The 27,083-nt window shown below is 44.3% G+C and overlaps 1 protein-coding gene across 1 annotated transcript; it reads right to left on the bottom strand.

The window, feature by feature from the left end:
* Positions 1–8,572: 8,572 nt before the first annotated feature.
* LOC139530234 (leiomodin-2-like) lies at positions 8,573–13,952 on the bottom strand. The gene is made up of 3 exons (XM_071326443.1): positions 13,358–13,952; positions 11,262–12,566; positions 8,573–8,924 (listed from the first exon to the last, which is right to left on the bottom strand). The coding sequence occupies exons 1-3, from the start codon at positions 13,631–13,633 to the stop codon at positions 8,898–8,900; spliced, it is 1,608 nt and encodes a 535-aa protein (XP_071182544.1). The 5' UTR covers positions 13,634–13,952; the 3' UTR covers positions 8,573–8,897.
* Positions 13,953–27,083: the final 13,131 nt, after the last annotated feature.

Raw genomic sequence — 27,083 nt, 5'->3', positions numbered from 1 at the left:
GATCATTTCACTTTATATTAAAATCACCCAAGACAAATATATCTCTGTTACTATCTGTGGCCTGGTCAAAACCCAGATAGGACACCTTAGAGCTAGGAGGTCTATACACACATCCTACCAATATGGCTGCATGGTGAGGCAGATGTACTTGAGTCCATAGTGCCTCTATCTGACATACATTAAGGTCATCCCTCCTCTTAAAAGGTATATTCTGAATGTACAGTGCTACACCCCCACCATTCCTGTCCCTTCTAAGTAGACTATATCCATGAATGTTCATTTGCCCATAATTTACGGATGCATCAACATGTGTTTCGGTCAAAGCTAAAATATGAATATTATATATGTTGACCAAGTTAAAAACCTGATGTTTTTGTTAGAAAGGCTACTTACATTAACGTGAGCTATATGCAACCCTTTCCTTGTCAAGTGGAGATCAGTAGAGCATGTATTTGTTATAATTGAAGTTGTCATGGTACACTACAGCACACAAACTCAGATTTGAACATTGGATTAAAATAGCCATGGAGTTACTCTAGAGTCCCGATACAGTTGTCCGTTGATGTGAAGTTGATCCATCACCAAGGAGACTCGTTTTAACGTTTAGGAAAAGCTTTTCCTTCATGATGGGATACTGTTTTTTTACCTTTCATTGATCTCAGTGGGGAAGTGATAATACATTCCTTTTGCTTAAAATGTAATTTTAGCCCATGGCCTATTCCTAGAGGCCTTACCCATTCTATGGACTCTGGAGAAAATCACATTACACACGACGTCTGTGGGCAGTTTCAGTTGAGTTGACGTAAAATCTCGGACAGTGTCTTCACAGCCTCTGCTGTTGTCATTCTCAGGTATCCCTGAAAAAAATGAGATTGTCCCAAATTGATCAACACTGAACATCAAGCAAGGTTTTTTAAAAGTTGTTTGTTCTCCCTTTGTACCACCTCCACCTTGCCAGGAATAGAGTCTACAATACCTTTCAGCACTGTGTTCTTTTTCCTTACATCATCAATCTGACATTGGCTGAATTCTAGACTGGCACATAATGCATTGATGTCCCCGTAGTATAACCAAGATATCAAGTTTGGCAAGCGTATCATTGATGGATTTCAACAAGTCAACATCCATATCAGTAAACCTCTCCCCACTCTCCACTCACGCCCTCTTGCCTGTGGATGTTTTGATGCCGTCGTTGATACCGCTTGGCCAACTTAGCTTTGCTTTGTTCTGTTGATTGGGTTTGTTGTCCTTAACAGTGCTTGAATCCACTGAAACCAGCGATCTGTTTCTTTGAGCTCTTAAGTGTCTCTCGTCAATTCATCGTTTAAGCTCTTCAATGGATTCTGAATCATCCAGTGTGGTTGCAGGCAGAGTAAAACAAAAATAACTAAACAACTGATGAATCTTTCCGGACCTATACCTGCCGTCGGTAGATACACCCAATACAAAATTAAATTGTTGTGTACTCTTATATTGAAATATTTCCAGCAAACAATTTCCAGCAAACAAACATCACTCCTACTTCCGGGTTGGAGCGTGCGGTCGCATTTGCACTTCGGTCCGAAGGTAGTATAACTTTTCATTACATTTCATTATAGTACAACGGTTTGATTTGTCTAATCTTAGCAATTTCTTCTTAGCTAGCTACATAGCCGTCTTTGTATCAAAGATAATTGCGTAATTATCGTATTTCGTCGTTCTAACGTAGTCTACACTGCTATCTGCCCAGCAGCTAGCCAGCTAGCAAACGTCCACCGTCTACCGAATAGCAGCACTGTAGAAACTATTACACTCAACTGAACGACTTGATTAGTGTAGTGTTAGCTAGCTACATAGTTGTCTTTGCGGTCTTCGTATCCAAGATAATTGTGTAGTTTAGAGTGTGTAGTTTTAGAGTGATTATCTTAATTTACCGAGGTTAGCTAGCCAGCTATTTGTCGTCCTTAACGTAGGAGACACTGCTAGCTAGCCAACAGCTAGCCAACGTCTACCGAATAGAACTTCCGCACTCAACAACCCGGTCGCATTCCGCTTCGCTCCACAGGTAGTATCACATTTTCATTTCATTTCATTACAGTACAACGGTTTGATTTGTTTGATCGTAGCTAGCTACATAGCTAGCTACATAGCCGTCTTTGTATCAAAGATAATTGTGTAGTCTAGAGCGATTTTCTAGGTTAGCTAGCCAGCTATTGTCGTTCTTTTAACGCAACGTAACGTAATCAACACTGCTAGCTAGCCAGCTAGCCCCCGAATAGCAGCACTGTAGAAACTATTACACTCAACGGAACGACTTGATTAGTGTAGTGTCAACAACGCAGCCACTGCCAGCTAGCCTACAAAGTCAACAACGCAGCCACTGCCAGCTAGCCTACTTCAGCAGTACTGTATCATTTTAATCATTTTAGTCAATAAGATTCTTGCTACGTAAGCTTAACTTTCTGAACATTCGAGACGTATAGTCCACTTGTCATTCCAATCTCCTTTGCATTAGCGTAGCCTCTTCTGTAGCCTGTCAACTATGTGTCTGTCTATCCCTGTTCTCTCCTCTCTGCACAGACCATACAAACGCTCCACACCGCGTGGCCGCGGCCACCCTAATCTGGTGGTCCCAGCGCGCACGACCCACGTGGAGTTCCAGGTCTCCGGTAGCCTCTGGAACTGCCGATCTGCGGCCAACAAGGCAGAGTTCATCTCAGCCTATGCCTCCCTCCAGTCCCTCGACTTCTTGGCACTGACGGAAACATGGATCACCACAGATAACACTGCTACTCCTACTGCTCTCTCTTCGTCCGCCCACGTGTTCTCGCACACCCCGAGAGCTTCTGGTCAGCGGGGTGGTGGCACCGGGATCCTCATCTCTCCCAAGTGGTCATTCTCTCTTTCTCCCCTTACCCATCTGTCTATCGCCTCCTTTGAATTCCATGCTGTCAGTTACCAGCCCTTTCAAGCTTAACATCCTTATCATTTATCGCCCTCCAGGTTCCCTCGGAGAGTTCATCAATGAGCTTGATGCCTTGATAAGCTCCTTTCCTGAGGACGGCTCACCTCTCACAGTTCTGGGCGACTTTAACCTCCCCACGTCTACCTTTGACTCATTCCTCTCTGCCTCCTTCTTTCCACTCCTCTCCTCTTTTGACTTCACCCTCTCACCTTCCCCCCCTACTCACAAGGCAGGCAATACGCTCGACCTCATCTTTACTAGATGCTGTTCTTCCACTAACCTCATTGCAACTCCCCTCCAAGTCTCCGACCACTACCTTGTATCCTTTTCCCTCTCGCTCTCATCCAACACTTCCCACACTGCCCCTACTCGGATGGTATCGCGCCGTCCCAACCTTCGCTCTCTCTCCCCCGCTACTCTCTCCTCTTCCATCCTATCATCTCTTCCCTCTGCTCAAACCTTCTCCAACCTATCTCCTGATTCTGCCTCCTCAACCCTCCTCTCCTCCCTTTCTGCATCCTTTGACTCTCTATGTCCCCTATCCTCCAGGCTGGCTCGGTCCTCCCCTCCCGCTCCGTGGCTCGACGACTCATTGCGAGCTCACAGAACAGGGCTCCGGGCAGCCGAGCGGAAATGGAGGAAAACTCGCCTCCCTGCGGACCTGGCATCCTTTCACTCCCTCCTCTCTACATTTTCCTCTTCTGTCTCTGCTGCTAAAGCCACTTTCTACCACTCTAAATTCCAAGCATCTGCCTCTAACCCTAGGAAGCTCTTTGCCACCTTCTCCTCCCTCCTGAATCCTCCTCCCCCTCCCCCCTCCTCCCTCTCTGCAGATGACTTCGTCAACCATTTTGAAAAGAAGGTCGACGACATCCGATCCTCGTTTGCTAAGTCAAACGACACCGCTGGTTCTGCTCACACTGCCCTACCCTGTGCTCTGACCTCTTTCTCCCCTCTCTCTCCAGATGAAATCTCGCGTCTTGTGACGGCCGGCCGCCCAACAACCTGCCCGCTTGACCCTATCCCCTCCTCTCTTCTCCAGACCATTTCCGGAGACCTTCTCCCTTACCTCACCTCGCTCATCAACTCATCCCTGACCGCTGCCTACGTCCCTTCCGTCTTCAAGAGAGCGAGAGTTGCACCCCTTCTGAAAAAACCTACACTCGATCCCTCCGATGTCAACAACTACAGACCAGTATCCCTTCTTTCTTTTCTCTCCAAAACTCTTGAACGTGCCGTCCTTGGCCAGCTCTCCCGCTATCTCTCTCAGAATGACCTTCTTGATCCAAATCAGTCAGGTTTCAAGACTAGTCATTCAACTGAGACTGCTCTTCTCTGTATCACGGAGGCGCTCCGCACTGCTAAAGCTAACTCTCTCTCCTCTGCTCTCATCCTTCTAGACCTATCGGCTGCCTTCGATACTGTGAACCATCAGATCCTCCTCTCCACCCTCTCCGAGTTGGGCATCTCCGGCGCGGCCCACGCTTGGATTGCGTCCTACCTGACAGGTCGCTCCTACCAGGTGGCGTGGCGAGAATCTGTCTCCTCACCACGTGCTCTCACCACTGGTGTCCCCCAGGGCTCTGTTCTAGGCCCTCTCCTATTCTCGCTATACACCAAGTCACTTGGCTCTGTCATAACCTCACATGGTCTCTCCTATCATTGCTATGCAGACGACACACAATTAATCTTCTCCTTTCCCCCTTCTGATGACCAGGTGGCGAATCGCATCTCTGCATGTCTGGCAGACATATCAGTGTGGATGACGGATCACCACCTCAAGCTGAACCTCGGCAAGACGGAGCTGCTCTTCCTCCCGGGGAAGGACTGCCCGTTCCATGATCTCGCCATCACGGTTGACAACTCCATTGTGTCCTCCTCCCAGAGCGCTAAGAACCTTGGCGTGATCCTGGACAACACCCTGTCGTTCTCAACTAACATCAAGGCGGTGGCCCGTTCCTGTAGGTTCATGCTCTACAACATCCGCAGAGTACGACCCTGCCTCACACAGGAAGCGGCGCAGGTCCTAATCCAGGCACTTGTCATCTCCCGTCTGGATTACTGCAACTCGCTGTTGGCTGGGCTCCCTGCCTGTGCCATTAAACCCCTACAACTCATCCAGAACGCTGCAGCCCGTCTGGTGTTCAACCTTCCCAAGTTCTCTCACGTCACCCCGCTCCTCCGCTCTCTCCACTGGCTTCCAGTTGAAGCTCGCATCCGCTACAAGACCATGGTGCTTGCCTACGGAGCTGTGAGGGGAACGGCACCTCAGTACCTCCAGGCTCTGATCAGGCCCTACACCCAAACAAGGGCACTGCGTTCATCCACCTCTGGCCTGCTCGCCTCCCTACCACTGAGGAAGTACAGTTCCCGCTCAGCCCAGTCAAAACTGTTCGCTGCTCTGGCCCCCCAATGGTGGAACAAACTCCCTCACGACGCCAGGACAGCGGAGTCAATCACCACCTTCCGGAGACACCTGAAACCCCACCTCTTTAAGGAATACCTAGGATAGGATAAAGTAATCCTTCTCACCCCCCCCCCCCCCCCTTAAAAGATTTAGATGCACTATTGTAAAGTGGCTGTTCCACTGGATGTCATAAGGTGAATGCACCAATTTGTAAGTCGCTCTGGATAAGAGCGTCTGCTAAATGACTTAAATGTAAATGTAAATGTTAACCGAATCTGAAGAGGTCATCAGTCTCTTCATTCTCTATTCAACAGTATTGTCACCCATCAGACTATTGTCAATTGAATCTTGTCTTTAGACCTAATCTATTATTTTTATTAAATATATTAAATTAGTTTAAATATGCAGTACCAGTCAAATGTTTGGGTAGTCACCTGGAATGCATTACAATTAACAGGTGTGCCTTGTTAAAAGTTAATTTGTGGAATTTCTTTCCTTATTAATGTGTTTAAGCCAATCAGTTGTGACAAGGTAGGGGTGGTATACAGACGATAGCCCTATTTGGTAATAGACCAAGTCCATATTATGGCAAGAACAGCTCAAATAATCGAAGAAAAATGACAGTCCATCATTACTTTAAGATATGAAGGTCAATCAATCCAGAAAATGTCAAGAAATTTTAACGTTTCTTCAAGTGCAGTCGCAAAAACATTAAACGCTATGATGAAACTGGCTCTCATGAGGACTGCCAGGGGAAAGGAAGACCCAGAGTTTACCCTTGCTGCAGAAATTCTTCACAAAGTTCAAGTAACAGACACATCTCAGCATCAACTGTTCAGAGGAAACTGCGTGAATTAGGCCTTCATGGTCGAATTGCTGCAAAGAAACCACTACTAAAGGACACCAATAAGAAGAGACTTGCTTGGGCAAAGAAACACGAGCAATGGACATTAGACCTGTGGAAATCTGTCCTTTTTGGTCAGATTTTTACATGTTTAGTTTCAACTGCCGTGTCTTTGTGAGATGCCAAGTAGGTGAACGGATGATCTCTGCATGTGTGGTTCCCACCGTGAAGCATGGAGGAGGAAGTGTAATGGTGTGGGGGTGATTTGCTGGTGACCCTTCAGTGATTTATTTAGAATTCAAGGCACTCTTAACCGGCATGGCTACCACAGCATTCTGCAGCGATACGCCATCCCATCTGGTTTGCGCTTAGTGGGACTATTGTTTGTTTTTCAACAGGACAATGACCCAACACACCTCCAGGCTGTGTAAGGGCTGTTTGATGAAGGAGAGTGATGGAGTGCTGCATCAGATGACCTGGCCTCCACAATCACCTGACCTCAACCCAATTGAGATGGTTTGGGATGAGTTGGACCGCAGAGTGAAGGATAAACAGCCAACAAGTGCTCAGCAAATGTGGGAACTCCTTCAAGCATTCCAGGTGAAGCTGGTTGAAAAAATGCCAAAAGTGTGCAAAGCTGTCATCAAGGCAAAGGGGGGTTATTTTGAAGAATCTCAAATATAAAATATATTTTGATTTAACACTTTTTTTTTTGGTTACTACATGATTCCATATGTTATTTCATAGTTTTGATGTCTTCACTATTATGCTACAATATAGAAAATAGTAAAAATAAAGAAAAACCCTTGAATGAGTAGGTGTTTCTACATTTTTGACTGGTACTGTAGTTTAGGTGTTGTTTGGACGGGCTGGGTGGGAAACTGTTGTCTTACAGTAAGAAAATAAACTATCTTATTTTAGTATTTACAGTCTATGCGCTTCTGGATCAATCAATACATTATCTGACTGATTACAATTTACATTTGGTGTCCAGATTTCTTATGACCTATTTTAACATAAATGTATTCATTTAGCAATTTTATTATTTGTTATGGAATATTTATATAATTGAAATATCAACGGTCAGAATGACAGTCATGGCCATTCTAGTTGTTATGAAATTCCAGCGCTCTGAGTGTTAACAATGTGAATATATCTAGAGTTCGCCACGTGGGCTTGTAGCCTAGCTAGTTAGCACAGCGCTAGTTTCCTTTGGCTAACTTTATGTTGGTATTGCGACAAACAAAAACATGGCTCTCGACCAAACAGCAGTGACGCTAGGATGATCAGTCTAGTCAACACTGGTAGTGGGTTGAACTAAACGAGAGAGCGAACTAGTAATTATACCCTTCCAGGTAGAAAAGCTAGTTGGTAGGATAGCAAGAATTGCAGCTAAGCTAGCTACGTCTCCACAGCTAGCAGTGTGATGTTAGTTACAACAGGATACTAACGAAGAAAAGCGTTGAAGCTAATTCTTACCCAAAGCAAAAATGTTCCTTTTCAATAAAGACACCCAACACAAAAGACGAGAGTTGATAACCCTGCGCTCAGTGGCATAGCCTTGACGGCACAGTTAAACAGGAAAACAGATCTAGTCATATTGAGTGTGAGGAAGAGAGGTGAGAATGATCAGAGGGAAGGCGAGGGTCTCTTTAATTAGAGGGGAAGGGCTTTGTGGCCACCACTTTAGCCTGCAACATACAAGGTAAAAATAAAACTGAAAAATCGAAAATCGAAATTATGACAATAGTTTTTCAACCTTTTACAGATGCCTTCCCTAAACTGAATTACTTTGCTTGAGTGAAGTTGTATTGTCACTCTGTACCTTATTTTAAGCATTTGTTCCAATTCTTCCTGTGGTGCGTCTGACATGTCACTGTCATAACCTGTCAGTAACACTATAACGCTATTCCTCACTTTGTCTTTCACTCCATTCCCAGCCCTATGAATCTTGTTTAAATTACATTTTCCACAGTTAAAAATGTCAATTTATGCCATTTCATTGAAAAGGCTTTTGAATATATGACACACTACAATTATAAGGATTCTCTCTCCGAGACTAGTGGGTTATACAAAGAGACCACCTCTTGTGGGAAAATGTGTTAGCCTTGGAACAGCTGCAAAATTAACTTTAATGAATTGGGAACAATTCCAAGATACACATGAAGCTGCAAGGCGGGATTAGAGGTGATATAGTTACAGATAGCATTAATGTGTTCTAATTTTGTTCCAAGTCATTTTAATCCTGGCTAGGATGGGAGAAGGGTTATCTTTTGGATCTTCCATAAGCCTACATTTAGCCAGTTTTTAGATAAGATTTCTGTGATGAATCAATGGGTCTAAATCATTAATTGAAATGACTTTTGAACAGCAGTAATATTATGGATTGTACCTTTAATATATAAATTGCCACCCGTTCATAATATGTAATCACATCCAGTGTAGTATTTTTCACTACATGACAGGAAAATATTTACATAACACTAACAAAATCACATGTAAAATGTGTCAACAGTTTTCCAAGCAGAAAGTTTCATAGTAATACATAAACAAATTATATTTTAATATACTTGTATTTATATATTTAGCATTTGTGGTACAAATGTTTCATTTTTTTTTTATGAATACAGAATGAAGTGGGTGTTGTATTTGTGGAGAACAGCTCTTGATCAGGTTGGATATTCCTTTCTCCCACCACAACGTTAACATAGATCCTGCTGGAGAGTCACCTGCAAGGAGAAAGAGTGTGTCAGTCCGTGTCAACACATGTCCTACTGACACAAACCATCGGACCATCTATGCAATAAGTGGATAAGTAGATGGGTATTTCAGGACCAATGAACCTCGAGAGAGACCGAGTGATCGAGAGAGAGAGCAAGACAGTTGGCGTGGTGAGAGAAATAGCTTGGTAACATTAAGTTGTTTGTAAGCAGTGATGATTTTGATGGGGGTCGCATTGAGTTCCATCTACCTTACCAGTTATTCATAACAAATTACAACCCACTTATTATCTCACTGCAAATTGCACCCTATTTGTATTAGTATCATTACCTGAAGTAAAATATTAACACAACATGTAAAGTGTTGATCCCATGTTTCCTGAGCTAAAATAAAATAACCCATAAATGTTCCAATATGCACAAAAAGCTTATTTCTCTCAAATGTAGTGCACAAAGTTGTTTATATCCCTGTTAGTGAGCATTTCTCCTTTGCCAAGATAATCCATCCACTTAAAGGTGTGGCATATCAAGAAGCTGATTAAATAGCATGATCATTACACTGCTGCACATTGTACTGTGGACAATAAAAGGCCACTCTAAAATGTACAGTTTTGTCACACAACACAATGCCACAGATGTCTCAAGTTTTGAGGGAGCATGCAATTGCTGACTGCAGGAATGTCCACCAGAGCTGTTGCCAGATAATTTAATGTTAATTTCTCTACCATAAGCAACCTCCAACTTCGTTTTAGAGAATTTGGCAGTACGTCCAACTGGCCTCATAACCACAGACTATGTGTAACCACTCCAGCCCAGGACCTCCACATCTGGCTTCTTCACCTGGGGAATCGTCTGAGACCAGCCACCCGGACAGCTGATGAAAATGTGGGTTTGAACAACTGAAGAATTTCTGCGGAGGAGGAGGAGGTCTGATGGTGTGGGGGTGCTTTGCTGGAGACATTGTCTGTGATTTATTTAGAATTCAAAGCACTCTTAACCGGCATGGCTACCACAGCATTCTGCAGCGATACGCCATCCCATCTGGTTTGGGCTTAGTTGGACTATAATTTAGTTTTTCAACAAAACAATGACCCAACACACCTCCAGGCTGTGTAAGGGCTATTTGACCAAGAAGGAGAATGATTGAGTGCTGCATCAGATGACCTGGCCTCCACAATCACCCGACCTCAACCCAATTGAGATGGTTTGGGATGAGTTGGACCGCAGAGTGAAGGATAAACAGCCAACAAGTGCTCAGCATATGTGGGAACTCTTTCAAGACTGTTGGAAAAGCATTCCAGGTAAAGCTGGTTGGCAGACTGCCAAGAGTGTGCAATGCCGTCATCAAGGCAAAGGGTGGCTACTCTGAATAATCAAAAATCTATAATATATTTTGATTTGTTTAACACTTTTTTGTTTACTACATGATTCCATATGTGTTATTTCATAGTTTGATGTCTTCACTATTATTCTACAATGTAGAAAATTGTAAGAAAAACCCTTGAATGAGTAGGTGTCTAAACTTTTAACTGGTTTGTATGTAGGTACACCATCCATTAACAAAAATACTTTGCTCCAAGCAAAACAGCAATTCTACACATTTTTCTAAGAGGTAAAGAGACAAATGTGCAGTTGTATAGCTAATGTCATGCTATTCTACATATTTTGCCATGAGGCTGAGAGAAAATGTTGCTGTTATAATGCTAATTTCTTGCAATTCTACACATTTTGACATGGAGCAGAGAGACACATTTTCAGTTTTATAGCTAATCTCATGCTATTCTACGAATTTTGTTATTTGGCTGAGAGAAGATTTTGCCGTTTTAAAGCTCTTTTCCTGTAATTCTAAATATTCTGCCATGGGGGGGTGGTGCGTCCTATGTCGCTACCTTTCTTTACTCTAAGGGGTCATGGACTTTATCACTTTTTTTATTCTGGTCAGATAATTTATCTATTTTCTCTTCTTGTCAACCATATTGTTCAACTGACAGCCTCATGGTGATCCATGCTGTAGATTGTTTTGTCTGTTGGCACACTGTCATCCTGTGTGCATCAGTGCTCCAAGCCATTAGTCTTATCGAGTCGGGAGGGTAATGTTCAGCTATTTATAAATGTATTAAGTGGGAGGAATTCACAGGGTTATGAAGGCTGTCATCTAATAATAACACTGTTTCCACAAAGGCTGTGTAATGACTTTTGGAAGAGTGTTTCACTTTTATTTGTAGAATCATATGAGTACAACTGAGTTTTGCTCATGTCTGCTGAAAGTCCTTTTTTCAATAATGATCAAGATTTATGTGCTAATAAAAAAAATTGATTGGATGTTTGTGTGTCTGTCATACTTACCCTTTTGAGTGATCTAATGCTGCTACCACGAATGGCCGCCATCAGATCATCACGGGTAGAGCTCAGAGGTGCTAGTGGCCGGGGTGGGTTGTCTTTCTTCTTTCGTGAAGAAGGCTTCAAGGCATTCTTCAGCTCCTTGAGAATGTCAGAGCTGCACTTCTTGTTGGCCCCATTTTTGCCCCTCTTGGATTTGGGTTTCTTTTGGCCTGATTGACTCTTTGTACTCCCTTCATGTTGTTTGATCATCTCTGCAATCTTCCTGGTTGGTGTATTCCTCTCAGACTGAAGGCCAGGGAGTGGAGGAGGGATGTTATTTGGGGTCTGGTCATTCCTCGCATGTTTTGGAGAGAACCAGGGTGGTTTGTTTGAAGGAGGCGATCCAGAAACTAGGCCTGTTGTCCCGGCATCGGCCCTGGGCTGGACTGTTGCTTCTGGATGGCCTTTCTCCATCTGTTGTTGCATCCGTCTCTGCCTCTGTCGGTCCTGGTTGCGGGTCAGAATACTAGTGGCGGTCATCCTGGGGCCTGGCAGGTCAAACTGGTAGCCCAGCTTGAGGAGGGTGTTGTTGTCCCTCAGGAGGTGAACCATCTCCATCTCAACCTGCCCCCCGCAGATGTGCCTCTGGTTGTGGAAGCGCAGCTCCACCAGAGTACTGTTTTGTTGGAGCGATGCCAACAAAGCCAAGATTCCCTGGCCGGACACAAAGTTGGACTCAATGTTGAGGTTGGTGATGGAGCAGTTGTCTCTGAGCATCTTGGAGATGGCGAAGGCAACCCGGTCATTGGCTCGGGTGTTAGAAAGGCTAAAAACACGTACGTGTGTATTGGCGCTCAGTGCTTCGGAGATACGCAGCAAGGTCTCCTGAGAGATGTCTTCGATGTTGTTGAAGTTGAGCTCGCTCATCGTGGGATCATCGCGAAGGATCCGTTCAAGTGCCTCGTCAATCACGATAGGGTTCCCACAAGGTCTCTCTGTAGTCACATTTAGGTTTTGGTCAGTCATTGTCATTCTCAAGTCTCCCCTTTCAGAACAATTCCCTAGGTTTCTTGACAGGTGGTCAACAGCGTTCTGCCCATGTCTACCAGAAGTTGGTAAAGGCTCCTGTTTGCATTTGTCCTTCTTTTCCTCTTCATTTTCAGCCTCAATTGAACCATTCTCATCCTCACCTGCCTCGTCTTCGCTCTCTTCCCTTCCATTTTGGCGTTCCTCTTCCTCATCACTGTCCTCAGACTCTGTGCTGTTACTGTCACTCTCTGTCACACCTTCCTCTTCGCTCTTATCAGTCTGTCCTTCCTCCATTCTATCCTGTATTTTACAACAGGGTGGAAAATTAGGTTGAGACCTAACATTCTCCAGTTACTGTCTCTTAATGAGGAATACCTCCAGAACTCTCTGAGCACACAGAATCATTATAGCTGGTATTTCGGAGACAATGTATTTTTTGATTGTTTTCCACTAACTCATATCAAAATAACACAGTAGGCAATGAACACAGTCTTCATATTGTTTGAACTCTTATACAACGATAAATGTTTGGCACACTTCATTTGCATATATACTTCAACCTTTCCCTTAACCTCTGGCATTTCTTATCATCTTCAATCATTCTTATTTAAAATATTGAATCTCAAATTATTGTGATTTCTATCATTGGCAAAAATAAAAACATCTTCATCTGTCTTTTATCTTTTATTTTCAGATAGGCTGGTGGCAAAAGGTAATGTGATCTGTAAAATTATACTGTAATGCAGAATATTAGTAATCGGCCATTTCAATCAGCGAGACACTGAATTCCAAAGATGTACCTGTTATTTCACAATAAAAAATTTAAATAAATAAACCTTTTTAAGTCACACCTAAAATATTTAAGTTTGATTGAAATAAATGGTATTTTTTCATCACCGAAATAGGAAAAATGTTGTTAAGGAGTCGGACATATCAACTTAACTTCAGATTGTTTTGTTCTGCCAATATTTTTTGAGATGCCTGAAATTGATCTTGTTGCATCTGGAAGCCCTCTGAAGTTAAGGCATCTATAGAATAATATATATTTGTTTTCTCTGGTTTAAACCTTGAAATACCATCCCCTTTCTTACATGTTCAGGGAAGGATTCAGATCTGTCATCCTCTAGCAGTTTGCGTGTCTCGTCCTCCCAGTATTTCAGCAGTGCCTCTCTGGAGAAGGTGCCTGTTGGGGTCTTGGCGGTCTGGTCTTTCTGCCTCAGCCCGATAGGTACGTTGTCATCCGGGTCCATATCCGCCAGCTCCCTCTCCAGCTCCTGAAGCTCTTCAAACGACAAGCCAGCCAACACCTCATCTTCATCCACTGATTCATACTTCTTCAGCTCCTTTCGGTACCCAAAGGTACTCATGATGGACTTGTCAGAAACGCTTGGATCTTAGTGAGGATCTTTTTCAACTGAATCTTCCGCACACTCTCTTAAAGCTACTGGGTAATGGTAAAGGCGTGTGGCCAGGGATGCTGTGGATGTAGGGAGTCTGAGAGAAAGACTGATGGCGAAAGAGAGACTCTGTTTGTCTAATCTTCCCAGCTGCCATAAGACCCTTAAAGGGAGGGAAATGTGTAAAGTGTCTGCCAATGATGTTCTTTTTTTAGGGTGTGGGGATCAACAAGATAGGTTTACAGGAGCAATGTGAGGCCACTTAGTGGCTCTGAAGAGACCTATCACTATAGCTCGTACCCAGGGAGAAAAAAATAGACCAACAAAGCCTGAGGGAGACATCAAAGATTAACGTGAATGGTGTTACATAATGTTTCAGAACATGCAGTACAGGTTGTTGGGTAAAAACACTTGTTCCCAGAGGAGGAAGAAGATGATGAACAAAAACAAAGGAAAAGTGGGTATCTGTTTAGAGGGAGTAGACAAAACTACAATAATGGAAGAAGAACAAAAGAAAGTGATAAGATTATTTAAAAAAATATATATTAAAAAATGGACACGGAATAAAGAAGGACAAATTGTCAATCCATTGCAATATAGTGGCTCTCTAAGCAGCTGGTGGGTCTTTCTTAAATTGCGGTTGCATTTGCATCCCTCACTTTTGCAACCATGAAAAACACTGTTTATCAATTTTTAAACATAATGCAAGTCCATTACACCGCAAAACGTTATTGTTCATACATTGTTTAACGTACTTAGGGCAAGCAAATTGGCTTGTCCAAGTAGCATTGTAGTGACATGTTTTGGGAATTTAGAGTTATCTATCTATTCTTTTAAATGCCACTAGAAAGTAAACAAACGTCTTTAATATTTTATATAGCGCAATAAAAACAAAGATGAGTCTGAGCATGCCTGGCAGGATTGGTCCAACAAAGCTAAAGACCCCAGATGGGAGAGCATAATATACAAGGGTTTTCTCAAAGCCGCTAAAGCACGTTGACGACATCGTACTTAGCCAGTGGGAATTCGCGGGAGTACCCCCACCCAGGTAGTGGTGCTGGCACCACTGGCTGCGGTAACCCATGGGCGGGGGGGTTACACACTCGGACAATCAGAGAGGGGGCAAATTATTGTGGCCCTGGCAGCACAGAATAATCGAATGGACTGACTGCACAGAGGTACCTGGGAAGAAGTGTCACAACGGGGACCAGTGTGTGTGTCTGTTGGGGGGAAGGGGGGTATTCGAGTTCCATCAACTAGGACTAGACATTGTTTAATCAAATCTTACCATTCCTCCTCAATTTGGCATGCCTTCTCAAATAGCTACAATGGTATACACATTTCACACATCAGGTCAACTCTCGAGTTGGGCTCGGGGATGGAACAATTGTTGTGTGTGTGTGTGTGTGTGTGCGTGTGTGCGTGTGTGCGTGTGTGCGTGCGTGCGTGCGTGCGTGCGTGCGTGCGTGCGTGTGTGGGGGGTTATAGGTTGGTCTATGGGTGGAAGGGGAGAGAGGTGTAGAGGTGTTTGTGTGGGTGTGTTTTTTATATACTTATATATATATATATATATATATATATATATATATACACAGTACAACCGAGGCGAAAGCGCTAGAAATGCTGTTGGCTTCTAATCTGGTTTAGTTCTGTAGGTGGCACCTTGTGCTCTTTTCAAGGGATGGGTCCCAATCTCTTAAAGGCCCTAGGATCCATGTGTACAGGGGTGGTCTGCCAGTCACCTAGACGACAACCCAACTTGGGATGTGGGGAGGTTTTAGCGGGTGAAAAATTGGAGGACAATTGGAGGTTTACTCAGTCATAGTTACAGTACATTTAACAGTGCAGATATCATGGTACCGCTATATGGTCATTCAGTCAGCATGGTACTTTTTGATGGTAAGTTTACAAACATATTATTGTAAGTTTAATTGAAACGTGTATCTTATTATGGTAAGTGGTGAAATAAGTATAGCTAGTTATAATTGTAATGGCTTAGCAGATGATAAGAAAAGACGATTGGTCTTTACCTGGCTAATAGAGAAGGAATATAATATCTATTGTTTTCAGGAAACTCATTCTACATCTTTAGATTAAGTTGTGTGTAAAAGGGACTGGGGGAGGGGGATGATATATTTCTCTCATGGTCAAAGAAACTCAAAAGGGGTGATGATATTAATTTTAAAAGAATGTCGATCTAAATGTGCAAAATGTCCAAACAGCTTGGCAAGGAAGGTGGATCTTTTTAAATATGCTAATGGGCGTTAACAGATTTGGCTCATTAATCTATACAGTCCAAATAATGATAATCCACACTTCTTTGAAAATATATACACTGCTCAAAAAAATAAAGGGAACACTTAAACAACACAATGTAACTCCAGGTCAATCACACTTCTGTGAAATCAAACTGTCCACTTAGGAAGCAACACTGATTGACAATAAATTTCACATGCTGTTGTGCAAATGGAATAGACAAAAGGTGGAAATTATAGGCAATTAGCAAGACACCCCCAATAAAGGAGTGGTTCTGCAGGTGGTGACCACAGACCACTTCTCAGTTCCTATGCTTCCTGGCTGATGTTTTGGTCACTTTTGAATGCTGGCGGTGCTTTCACTCTAGTGGTAGCATGAGACGGAGTCTACAACCCACACAAGTGGCTCAGGTAGTGCAGCTCATCCAGGATGGCACATCAATGTGAGCTGTGGCAAGAAGGTTTGCTGTGTCTGTCAGCGTAGTGTCCAGAGCATGGAGGCGCTACCTGGAGACAGGCCAGTACATCAGGAGACGTGGAGGAGGCCGTAGGAGGGCAACAACCCAGCAGCAGGACCGCTACCTCCGCCTTTGTGCAAGGAGGAGCAGGTGGAGCACTGCCAGAGCCCTGCAAAATGACCTCCAGCAGGCCACAAATGTGCATGTGTCTGCTCAAACGGTCAGAAACAGACTCCATGAGGGTGGTATGAGGGCCCGACGTCCACAGGTGGGGGTTGTGCTTACAGCCCAACACCGTGCAGGACGTTTGGCATTTGCCAGAGAACACCAAGATTGGCAAATTTGCCACTGGCACCCTGTGCTCTTCACAGATGAAAGCAGGTTCACACTGAGCACATGAGCACATGTGACAGACGTGACAGAGTCTGGAGACGCCGTGGAGAACGTTCTGCTGCCTGCAACATCCTCCAGCATGACCGGTTTGGCGGTGGGTCAGTCATGGTGTGGGGTGGCATTTCTTTGGGGGGCCGCACAGCCCTCCTTGTGCTCGCCAGAGGTAGCCTGACTGCCATTAGGTACCGAGGTGAGATCCTCAGACCCCTTGTGAGACCATATGCTGGTGCGATTGGCCCTGGGTTCCTCCTAATGCAAGACAATGCTAGACCTCATGTGGCTGGAGTGTGTCAGCAGTTCCTGCAAGAGGAAGGCATTGATGCTATGGACTGGCCCGCCCGTTCCCCAGACCTGAATCCAATTGAGCACATCTGGGACATCATGTCTCGCTCCATCCACCAACGCCACGTTGCACCACAGACTGTCCAGGAGTTGGCAGATGCTTTAGTGCAGGTCTGGGAGGAGATCCCTCAGGAGACCATCCGCCACCTCATCAGGAGCATGCCCAGGCGTTGTAGGGAGGTCATACAGGCACGTGGAGGCCACACACACTACTGAGCCTCTTTTTGACTTGTTTTAGGACATTACATCAAAGTTGGATCAGCCTGTAGTGTGGTTCTCCACTTTAATTTTGAGTGTGACTCCAAATCCAGACCTCCATGGGTTGATAAATTTGATTTCCATTGATCATTTTTGTGTGATTTTGTTGTCAGCACATTCAACTATGTAAAGAAAAAAGTATTTAATAAGAATATTTAATTCATTCAGATCTAGGATGTGTTATTTTAGTGTTCCCTTTATTTTTTTGAGCAGTGTATAATAATTTATCTCGCTTACAGGCGATACACAACTCTAATATTAAGTACCTCAATGTTCTGTAAAGGAAATCACACTATAAACTATCCCCCTTATGCACTTAAATCACAAATATTATGGACATATTGGAACTAGTGGTTATATGGAGGCTCAAATATCCTGACCTAGTGAGATATACAGTACATGGAGGCTCAATCAAGCTAGTCTTCTTGACTACTTTCTTATGTAATTCTCGCTGCCACCAAAAGTTCAAAAAGTGTTCAAAGGGGACAGAATGTGGTCAGACCATCAAATAATTGGCATACACATTACTCTTACAGAATTTCAACATGGCCGAGGATATTGGAAATGTAATCAAAGCCTACTGGATTACAACTTGTTGTTAACCAAGACACAATCATTTATAACTGACTTTTTCCTACATAACAGATCACCCTTATTGTATTGGACACTTTCAAATGTGCCTTCAGAGGCCATGAAATTCAGTACTCATCTTTAAAACAAAAACAATTTAGGTCAAGAGTTCATATTAACAAAGGAAATAGAATAACTAACAGTTCAAATAGATAGCAATAAAAACTGTACCATAGAGGCACAGAATATGTTCGAGGAAAAACAAAAAGAACTGGAGGAACTTATTCAAGAAAGATCCAGTGTAATATATTATGAAAAATAAAGCCAACTGGATGAAATATGGGGGAAAATGCACCAAATTATTTTTTAATCTTCAACATAGTCATCCATGATTCACCAAACAATATATTTAAAGAGGAAGCAAAATAAACTCCATGACCAAAAGTATGTGGACACCTGCTCATTGAACATCTCATTCCAAAATCATGGGCATTAATATGGAGTTAGTCCCTTTTTTGCTGCTATAATACCAAACACTCTTCTGGGAAGGCTTTCCACTAGATATTGGAACATTGCTGCGGGGACTTGCTTCCATTTAGCCATGAGCATTAGTGAGGTCGGACACTGATGTTGGGCAATTAGGCCTGGCTCGCAGTCGGTGTTCTAATTCATCCCAAAGGTGTTTGATGGAGTTGAGGTCAGGGCTCTGTGCAGGTCAGTCAAGTTCTTCCACACCAATCTCGACAAACCATTTCTGTATGGACCTCGCTTTGTGCACAGGGCCATTGTCTTGCTGAAACAGGAAAGGGCCTTCCCTAAACTGCTGCCACAAAGTTGGAAGCACAGAATTGTCTAGAATGTCATTGTACGCTGTCATGCTAAGATTTTCCTTCACTGGAACTAAGGGGCCTGAACCATGAAAAACAGCCCAAGACCATTATTCCTCCCCCCCAAACTTTACAATTGGCACTATGCATTCGGGCAGATAGCATTCTCCTGGCATTCGCCAAACCCAGATTTGTCTGTCGGACTGCCAGATGGTGAAGCAAGATTCATCACTCCAGAGAACGCGTTCCCACAGTACCAGAGTCCAATAGCAGCGAGCTTTACACTACTCCAGTCCAAGATTTGCATTGCGCATGGTGATCTTAGGCTTGTGTGCGGCTGCTCGGCCGTGGAAAACCCATTTCATGAAGCTCCCGACGAACAGTTCTTGTGCTTCCAGAGGCAGTTTGCAACTCGGTAGTGAGTGTTGCAACCGAGGACAGACGATTTTTACGCACTACGCGCTTCAGCACTCGGAGGTCCCATTCTGTGAGCTTGTGTGGCCTACCACTTCAGCCATTGTTGCTCCTAGATGTTTCCACTTCATAATAACAGTACTTACAGTTGACCGGGGCAATTCTAGCAGGGCAGAAATTTGATGAACTGACTTGTTGGAAAGGTGGCATCCTATGACGGTGACTTCAAAAGCCATAGTCAATTGATCGATAATATAATAATAGCTGAATGGTGGTATTAAAAAATATACTTTAACTAATGTAAAATGTACCATGTCTGTATAATGTATATAGTATGTATAAACTGGAAATAGAAGTCTTGTTGTCAATTAGTTTACTCCGATTGGGGGAGGGATGGTAGAGTTAGGGGAAAATAATAAAGAAGGAAAATATATACTGATCAAAAATATATTTTTACGATTTTACTGAGATACAGTTCATATAAGAAAATCAGTCAACTGAAATATATTCATTAGGCACTAATCTACGGATTTTACATGACTGGGCAGTGGGGGAGCCAGCCCCAGCCAATCTGAATTCGTTTTTCCACACAAATGGGCTTTATTACAGACAGAAATACTCCTCAATTTCATCAGCTGTCCAGGTGGCAGGTCTCAGACAATCCCCAGGTGAAGAACTCGGATGTGGAGGTCCCGGGCTGGCGTGGTTACACGTGGTCTGCGGTTGTGAGGCTGGTTGGACATACTGCCAAATTCTCTAAAATGACCTAGAGAAATTAACATTAAATTCTCTGGCAACGATTCTGGTGAGCATTCCTACAGCCAGCATGCCAATTGCATTCTTCCTCAAACTTGAGACATCTGTGGCATTGTGTTGTGTGACAAAACTGCACATTTTAGAGATGCACTTGGGTAATTATCATGCTGTTTAATCAGCTTCTTTATACATTTGAATCAAATGTAAAATGACATTAAGTAGTAAATATTGTAATATGATATAATACCCTACAGACAGTGATCTAATATCTATGGCAGTTACTACACAAACAAGACCAGGCAATGTCCAATTTTGAGTAGATTGACCATGAACAGTTCAAGGTCCCATATTCCCCTAGGACATTTCCATAGGTTCCGCAAACTAGTGAGCATAGGTGTATAGCATAAATGCTAACGTTGCACTCTAGTGGAAGATTACAACATATTGGGTGGACAGTGAAACATTTAAGAAACTCTCAGGAAGACAATTGACTGAAGTATGCTACCTCCTCAATGGCTCCTGTTTTGTATTTTGTATTTTCAATCCATATAAAATCATTTCTGGTGTTAACATGGTATAATTTTTTCACATGGAAGTCAGAGGTCTGCCATTATCAGGTTAGAGTGCATGTTTGTTGTTTGCACTCCAGGCAATATATGGTTATAATTAGAGTTGACCTGCTTTCACTATCTGTCACTTAAGGAATGCAGGTCATCTGTCACTTAAGGAATGCAGGTCATTCCACTTCACTCCTGAAGTGTTGTGATGTTCCATGCAGCAATCAACTGGTGTCAGTAATCAGCATTAACCTCAATGTTTTGATAATCAAAATATTGAATTAGATAGCCAACATCTAGACAGGTGTCAGGTTCAGTACTAACTATATAATATAAGTTGTTTTAAAAACAACAGCAACATGGAATGAGTCTTCTTGCCATGCATTGAATTCACTGTAAAAGAAAAGACGAACAGTAAATGAAAATAGATAAATTATGGAAAAAACGACTTTGCAAAATGAATGTATACTTTTAAGACGAGTTTATGAATGCAGATGATTGTTCTCATAGTTAAGTGGACTAGTCTCTTTCTAAATAAAATAAACATACATATTATTTTTTCTGGATCCAAGTAAATGCCATCATCTACTATAAGAACCATCATCCCTCCTTCCTTATGTGAACTATTTCATTGTGCCTCACCCTAACTATGAAACACAACAGACTTTCACTTGTCCATACATATCATTTTGCCATACAAATCATGTTCTTTGTAGAATAGGTATTCCTTCAGTCTATTCCTTCAGTTCCTAGAGTTTCCAATATGGCGCTGCAGTAGGATGTCTATCTGTCTTTGTCTTATCCTGTGTAAATTATCCCGTGTAAATAGCCAGTCTTTTTCAGGATATATCTTAATCTCACTTTCTATCTACGAACTAAATATACTTTCCTCCAACCCGCCTCACCCAATGTGGTACGGATCTGCTATTTTTATTCCTTATAACTGGAACTTCCATCAGGAGCTAGCCAGATAACTAGCCCCGACCCGCTAGCTTTTCAGAATGCTGTGTCCCAAGCTCGCCTAGCGTAGTAGTGACTAGAAAACAGCACCCTGACTCACCTATTGCTGCTCTTTTGACCCTATGATCACTCGGCTACACAGCTGATGCCCCCTGGACTGTTTCAATAACACAGTACCTCATTTTGTTTACCTGTCGGCCCCATCCTCGAACTCAGGTCCTGTATGTACCTAACTGACCCGCTCTGCCCATTCATCGCCATTTACCCGTTGCTGTCTTAGCTCTCCTGTTCAACACCTGTGATTGCGTTATGCCTCTCTCTAATGTCAATATGCCTTGTCTACTGCTGTCTTGGCTAGTTTTTACTGTTTTATTTCACTGTAGAGTCTTCAGTCCAGCTCAAAATGTCTTAGATAGCTCTTTCGTCCCACACATGCGGAGACCTCGCCTGGTTTAACTTCTCCCTCCAGAGACGAAACCTCTCTCATCGTCACTCAATGCCGAGGTTTACCTCCACTGTACTCACATCCTACCATATCCTTGTCTGTACATTATGCCTTGAATCTATTCTACCACGCCCAGAAATCTGCTCCTTTTATTCTCTGTCCCCAACGCACTAGACGACCAGTTCTTATAGCCTTTAGCTGTACCCTTTTCCTACTCCTCCTCTGTTCCTCTGGTGATGTAGAGGTTAACCCAGGCCCTGTAGCCCCTAGTTCCACTCCTATTCCCCAGGCGCTATCATTTGTTGACTTCTGTAACCGCAAAAGCCTTGGTTTCATGCATGTTAACATCGGAAGCCTCCTCCCTAAATTTGTTTTATTCGCTGCTTTAGCACACTCTGCCAACCCTGAAGTCTAGCCGTGTCTGAATCCTGGCTTAGGAAGGCCACCAAATATTCTGAAATTTCCACCCCAACTACAATATCTTCTGCCAAGATAGAACTGCCAAAGGGGGTGGAGTTGCAATCTACTGCAGAGTTATGTCATGCTATCCAGGTATGTACCCAAACAGTTCGAGCTTCTACTTTTAAAAATCCACCTCTCCAGAAATAAGTCTCTCACTGTTGCTGCTTGTTATAGACCCCCCTCAGCCCCCAGCTGTGCCCTGGACACCATATGTGAATTAAATGCCCCCCATTTATCTTCGGAGTTCGTACTGTGAGGTGACCTAAACTGGGATATGCTTAACACCCCGGCCGTCCTATAATCTAAGCTAGATGCCCTCAATCTAACATAAATTATCATGGAAACCACCAGGTACAACCCTAAATCTGTAAACACGGGCACCCTCATAGATATCATCCTTACCAACCTGCCCTCTAAATACACCTCTGCTGTCTTCAACCAGGATCTCAGCAATCACTGCCTCATTGCCTGCATCCGTAATGGGTCCATGGTCAAACCACCCCTCATCACTGTCAAACGCTCCCTAAAACACTTCAGCGAGCAGGCCTTTCTAATCGACCTGGCCCGGGTATCCTGGAAGGATATTGACCTCATTCCGTCAGTAGAGGATGCCTGGTTATTCTTTAAAAATACTTTCCTCATCTTAAATAAGCATGCCCCATTCAAAAAACATTGAACTAAGAACAGATATAGCTGTCACGTCCTGACCTTAGAGATCCTTTTTATGTCTCTATTTGGTTTGGTCAGGGTGTGATTCGGGGTGGGTATTCTATGTTCTTTCGTTCTATTATTTGTATTTCTATGTTTTGGCCGGGTAGGGTTCTCAATCAGGGACCGCTGTCTATTGTTGTCTCTGATTGAGAACCATACTTACGTAGTCCTTTTCCCCACCTGTCTTTGTTGGGAGGTTGACTTTGTTTGGGGCACATAGCCTTAGGCTTCACGGTTTGTTTTGTAGTGTTTATTGTTTTGTTCGGCGTTTCTTCTAATAAAAAGAACATGTACGCTAACCACGCTGCGCTTTGGTCCTCTTCTGTTGACGGCCGTGACAGAACTTCCCACCACAAACGGACCAAGCAGCGTGGTAAGGAGGAGCAGCGTGTTCAGGAAGACTGGACATTGGAGGACATCCTAAATGGCAAAGGATCCTGAACATGGGAGGAGATCCTGGCGGGAAAGGATCGCCTGCCGTGGGAGCAGCTGGAAGCAGAGAGGAAGGCGGAGGCAGCGAGAAAGAGGGCCCAGGATTACACAGGGTCGCGGCTAGAACTAAAGATCGGGAGGCCACTCCCCCCAAAACATTTGGGGGGGCACACGAGGAGATTGGCTGAGTCAGGTTGGAGACCTAAGCCAACTCCTCGTGCTTACCGTGGTGGGCGTCGTACTGGTCAGGCACCGTGTTATGCGGTGGAGTGCACGGTGTCTCCAGTACGCGTTCTTAGCCCGGTGCTCTACATTCCAGCTCCCCGCATCTCCTGGGCTAGGGTGAGCATCCAGCCAGGACGGGTTGTGCCAGCCCTGCTCTCCAGACCTCCAGTGCGCTTCCTCGGCACAGTATATCCTGCGGCGGCTCTGCGCACTGTGTCTCCGGTACATCTGCACAGCCCAGTGCGTCCTGTGCCAGTGCCCCACATTTGCAGGGTGACGATAACCACCCAGCCAGGACAGGTTGTGCAGGCTCTAAGCATCGAGACCTCCAGTGCGCCTCCACGGCCCAGTGTATCCGGTGCCTCTGCCAAGGACAAGGCCTCCTGTATGTCTCTCCAGCCTGGTGAGTCCTGTGCCTGCGCCAAGAACTAATCCTCCTGTATGTCTCCCCAGCCTGTTGAGCCCTGTGGGAGCTCCACGTACCAGACTGCCCATACGTCTCCTCACTCCAGTGATGATCCATGGCAATAAGCCTCCAGTGATGATCCATGGCACGAAGCCTCCAGTGATGATCCATGGCAAGAAGCCTCCAGTGATGATCCATGGCACGAAGCCTCCAGTGATGATCCATGGCAAGAAGCCTCCAGTGATGATTTATGGCACGAAGCCTCCAGCGACGGTCTCCAGTCCGGAGCCTCCAGCGACGTTCCCCAGTCCGGAGCCTCCAGCGACGTTCTCCAGTCCGGAGCCTCCAGCGACGTTCTCCAGTCCGGAGCCTCCAGCGACATTCTCCAGTCCGGAGCCTCCAGCGACGTTCTCCAGTCCGGAGCCTCCAGCGACGTTCTCCAATCCGGAGCCTCCAACGAGGGTGCCCAGTCCGGGGCCCGCAACGAGGGTGCCCAGTCCGGGGCCCGCAACAAGGGTGCCCAGTCCGGGGCCCGCAACGAGGGTGCCCAGTCCGAGGCCCGCTACGAGTGTCCCCAGTCCGGGGTTGGCGACGAGGGTCCCCGCACCAGAGGTGCCACCAAAGTGGGATGAGCCAGTGGTGGAGCAGGGTCTGCGTCCCGCACCTGAGCCGCCATCGCGGATAGATGCCCACCAAGACCCTCCCCTATAGGTTCAGGTTTTGCGGCCGGAGTCCGCACCTTTTGGGGGGGGGGGGGGGGGGGTACTGTCACGCCCTGACCTTAGAGATCCTTTTTATGTCTCTATTTGGTTTGGTCAGGGTGTGATTTGGGGTGGGTATTCTATGTTCTTTCGTTCTATTATTTGTATTTCTATGTTTTGGCCAGGTAGGGTTCTCAATCAGGGACAGCTGTCTATCGTTGTCTCTGATTGAGAACCATACTTAGGTAGCCCTTTTCCCCACCTGTCTTCTGTGGGAAGTTAACTTTATTTGTGGCACTTAGCATTAAGCTTCACGGTTGTTTGGTATTGTTTATTGTTTTGTCGGCGTCATCACCTAATAAAAGGGAATATGTACGCTCACAACGCTGCGCTTTGGTCAAGTTCTTTCAACGGCCGTGACAATAGCCCTTGGTTCACTCCAGACCTGACTGCCCTTGACCAGCACAAAAACATCCTGTACTGCGTACTGCATTAGCATCGAATAGCTCCCGCCATATGCAACTTTTCAGGGAAGTCAGACAATTTTATGTATTTTTTAATTTCACCTTTATTTAACCAGGTAGGCCAGTTGAGAACAAGTTCTCATTTACAACTGCGACCTGGCCAAGATAAAGCAAAGCAGTGTGACACAAACAACACAGAGGTACGTATGGGATAAACAAACGTACAGTCAATAACACAATAGAAAAGTCTCTATACAGTGTGTGCAAATGTAGTAAGATTAGGGAGGTAAGGCAATAAATAGGCCATAGTGGCGGGATTTAGCAAATAAACACTGGAGTGATAGATGTGCAGAAGATGAATGTGCAAGTAGAGATACTGGGGTGCAAAGGAGAAGAAAAAAAAATAACAATATGGGAATGAGGTAGTTGGGTGGGCTGTTTACAGATGGGCTATGTACAGGTGCAATGTTCAGTAAGCTGCTCTGACAGCTGATGCTTAAATTTAGTAAGGGAGATATAAGACTCCAGCTTCAGTGATTTTTTGCAGTTCATTCCAGTCATTGGCAGCAGAGAACTGTAAGGGAAGGCGGCCAAAGGAAGAATTGGCTTTGGGGGTGCCCAGAGTGATACACCTGCTGGAGCGCGTGCTACGGGTGGGTGCTGCTACGGTGACCAGTGAGCTGAGATAAGGTGGGGCTTTACCTAGCAAAGACTTATAGATGACCTGGAGCCAGTGGGTTTGGCAATGAATATGAAGCGAGGGCCAGCCAACGAGAGCATACAGGTCGCAGTGGTGGGTAGTATATGGGGCTTTGGTGACAAAACGGATGGCACTCTGATAGACTACATCCAATTTGCTGAGTAGAGGGTTGGATGCTATTTTGTAAATGACATCGCCGAAGTCAAGGATCGGTAGGATAGGTAGGATAGATACAATGGGGGAATCTCAATTGCATTTCCTTAATTTGTCAGGTCCTCTCTCCTCGCCTCCTCAAAACCCATTGGAAGAAAAGGTCAGAGTTCCCTCCCGTCTATCCAATGGGTTTTGAGAAGGCGAGGAGAGAGGACATGAGAAATCAAGGAAATTCAATTGAGATTCTCACGATGTCCCAAATCACACCTTACCCCATAGTCATTTGGCGGCGTTCACACAATTAGCCCAATTCTGATATTCTTTCCACTAACTGGTCTTTTAACCAATCACATCAGATCTTTTCACATGAGATCTTTTTTAAGCATATCTGATTGATCAAAATACCAATTAGTGAAAAAAAGATCAGAATTGGGCTGCTTGTCTAAATGCAGCCCAAGTATCTGATGGGTTTGGGCAGAGCCATATATTAAGAGAATTCGGCCAGGTTTTTAGAGCGGACGCATGTTAGCGCCTTTATTCACAAAATGTTGGTGACGTAATACGAGAGTGCCTCCAACAATTCCCTATGAAATGACCCTCTGTAAACAAGAAAAACAGAGCAGCGGATTTCAGATACGTTTTTATTGATTAGCATTTGGGATAATGTGTATCCAAGTCAGTCCTGTGTTATGGTGTTAATAAATTGCATATCTGCTTTCACTGGACATCTTCATAGGTTTTGAAAATTATCAGAAATAAACGGCACAAAGCGGAAGCATCAATTATCACCTAGCAACGACTATGGAGGAGAATGTGGCACTCTCGTAACATTCAGACAGAAACCGCATTGGCCCAACTCTCTATATAGATATGACTCATATATATATATGACTCTGGGTTTGTGTTGTTTTATGCAGTATGTTGAAAGTTA

Source organism: Salvelinus alpinus, chromosome 9 (genome assembly GCF_045679555.1).
Source record: "Salvelinus alpinus chromosome 9, SLU_Salpinus.1, whole genome shotgun sequence".
Classification (NCBI taxonomy): domain Eukaryota; kingdom Metazoa; phylum Chordata; class Actinopteri; order Salmoniformes; family Salmonidae; genus Salvelinus; species Salvelinus alpinus.
The sequence above is the reverse complement of the archived record's forward strand: the minus strand, read 5'-3'. Positions and strand labels throughout refer to the sequence as shown.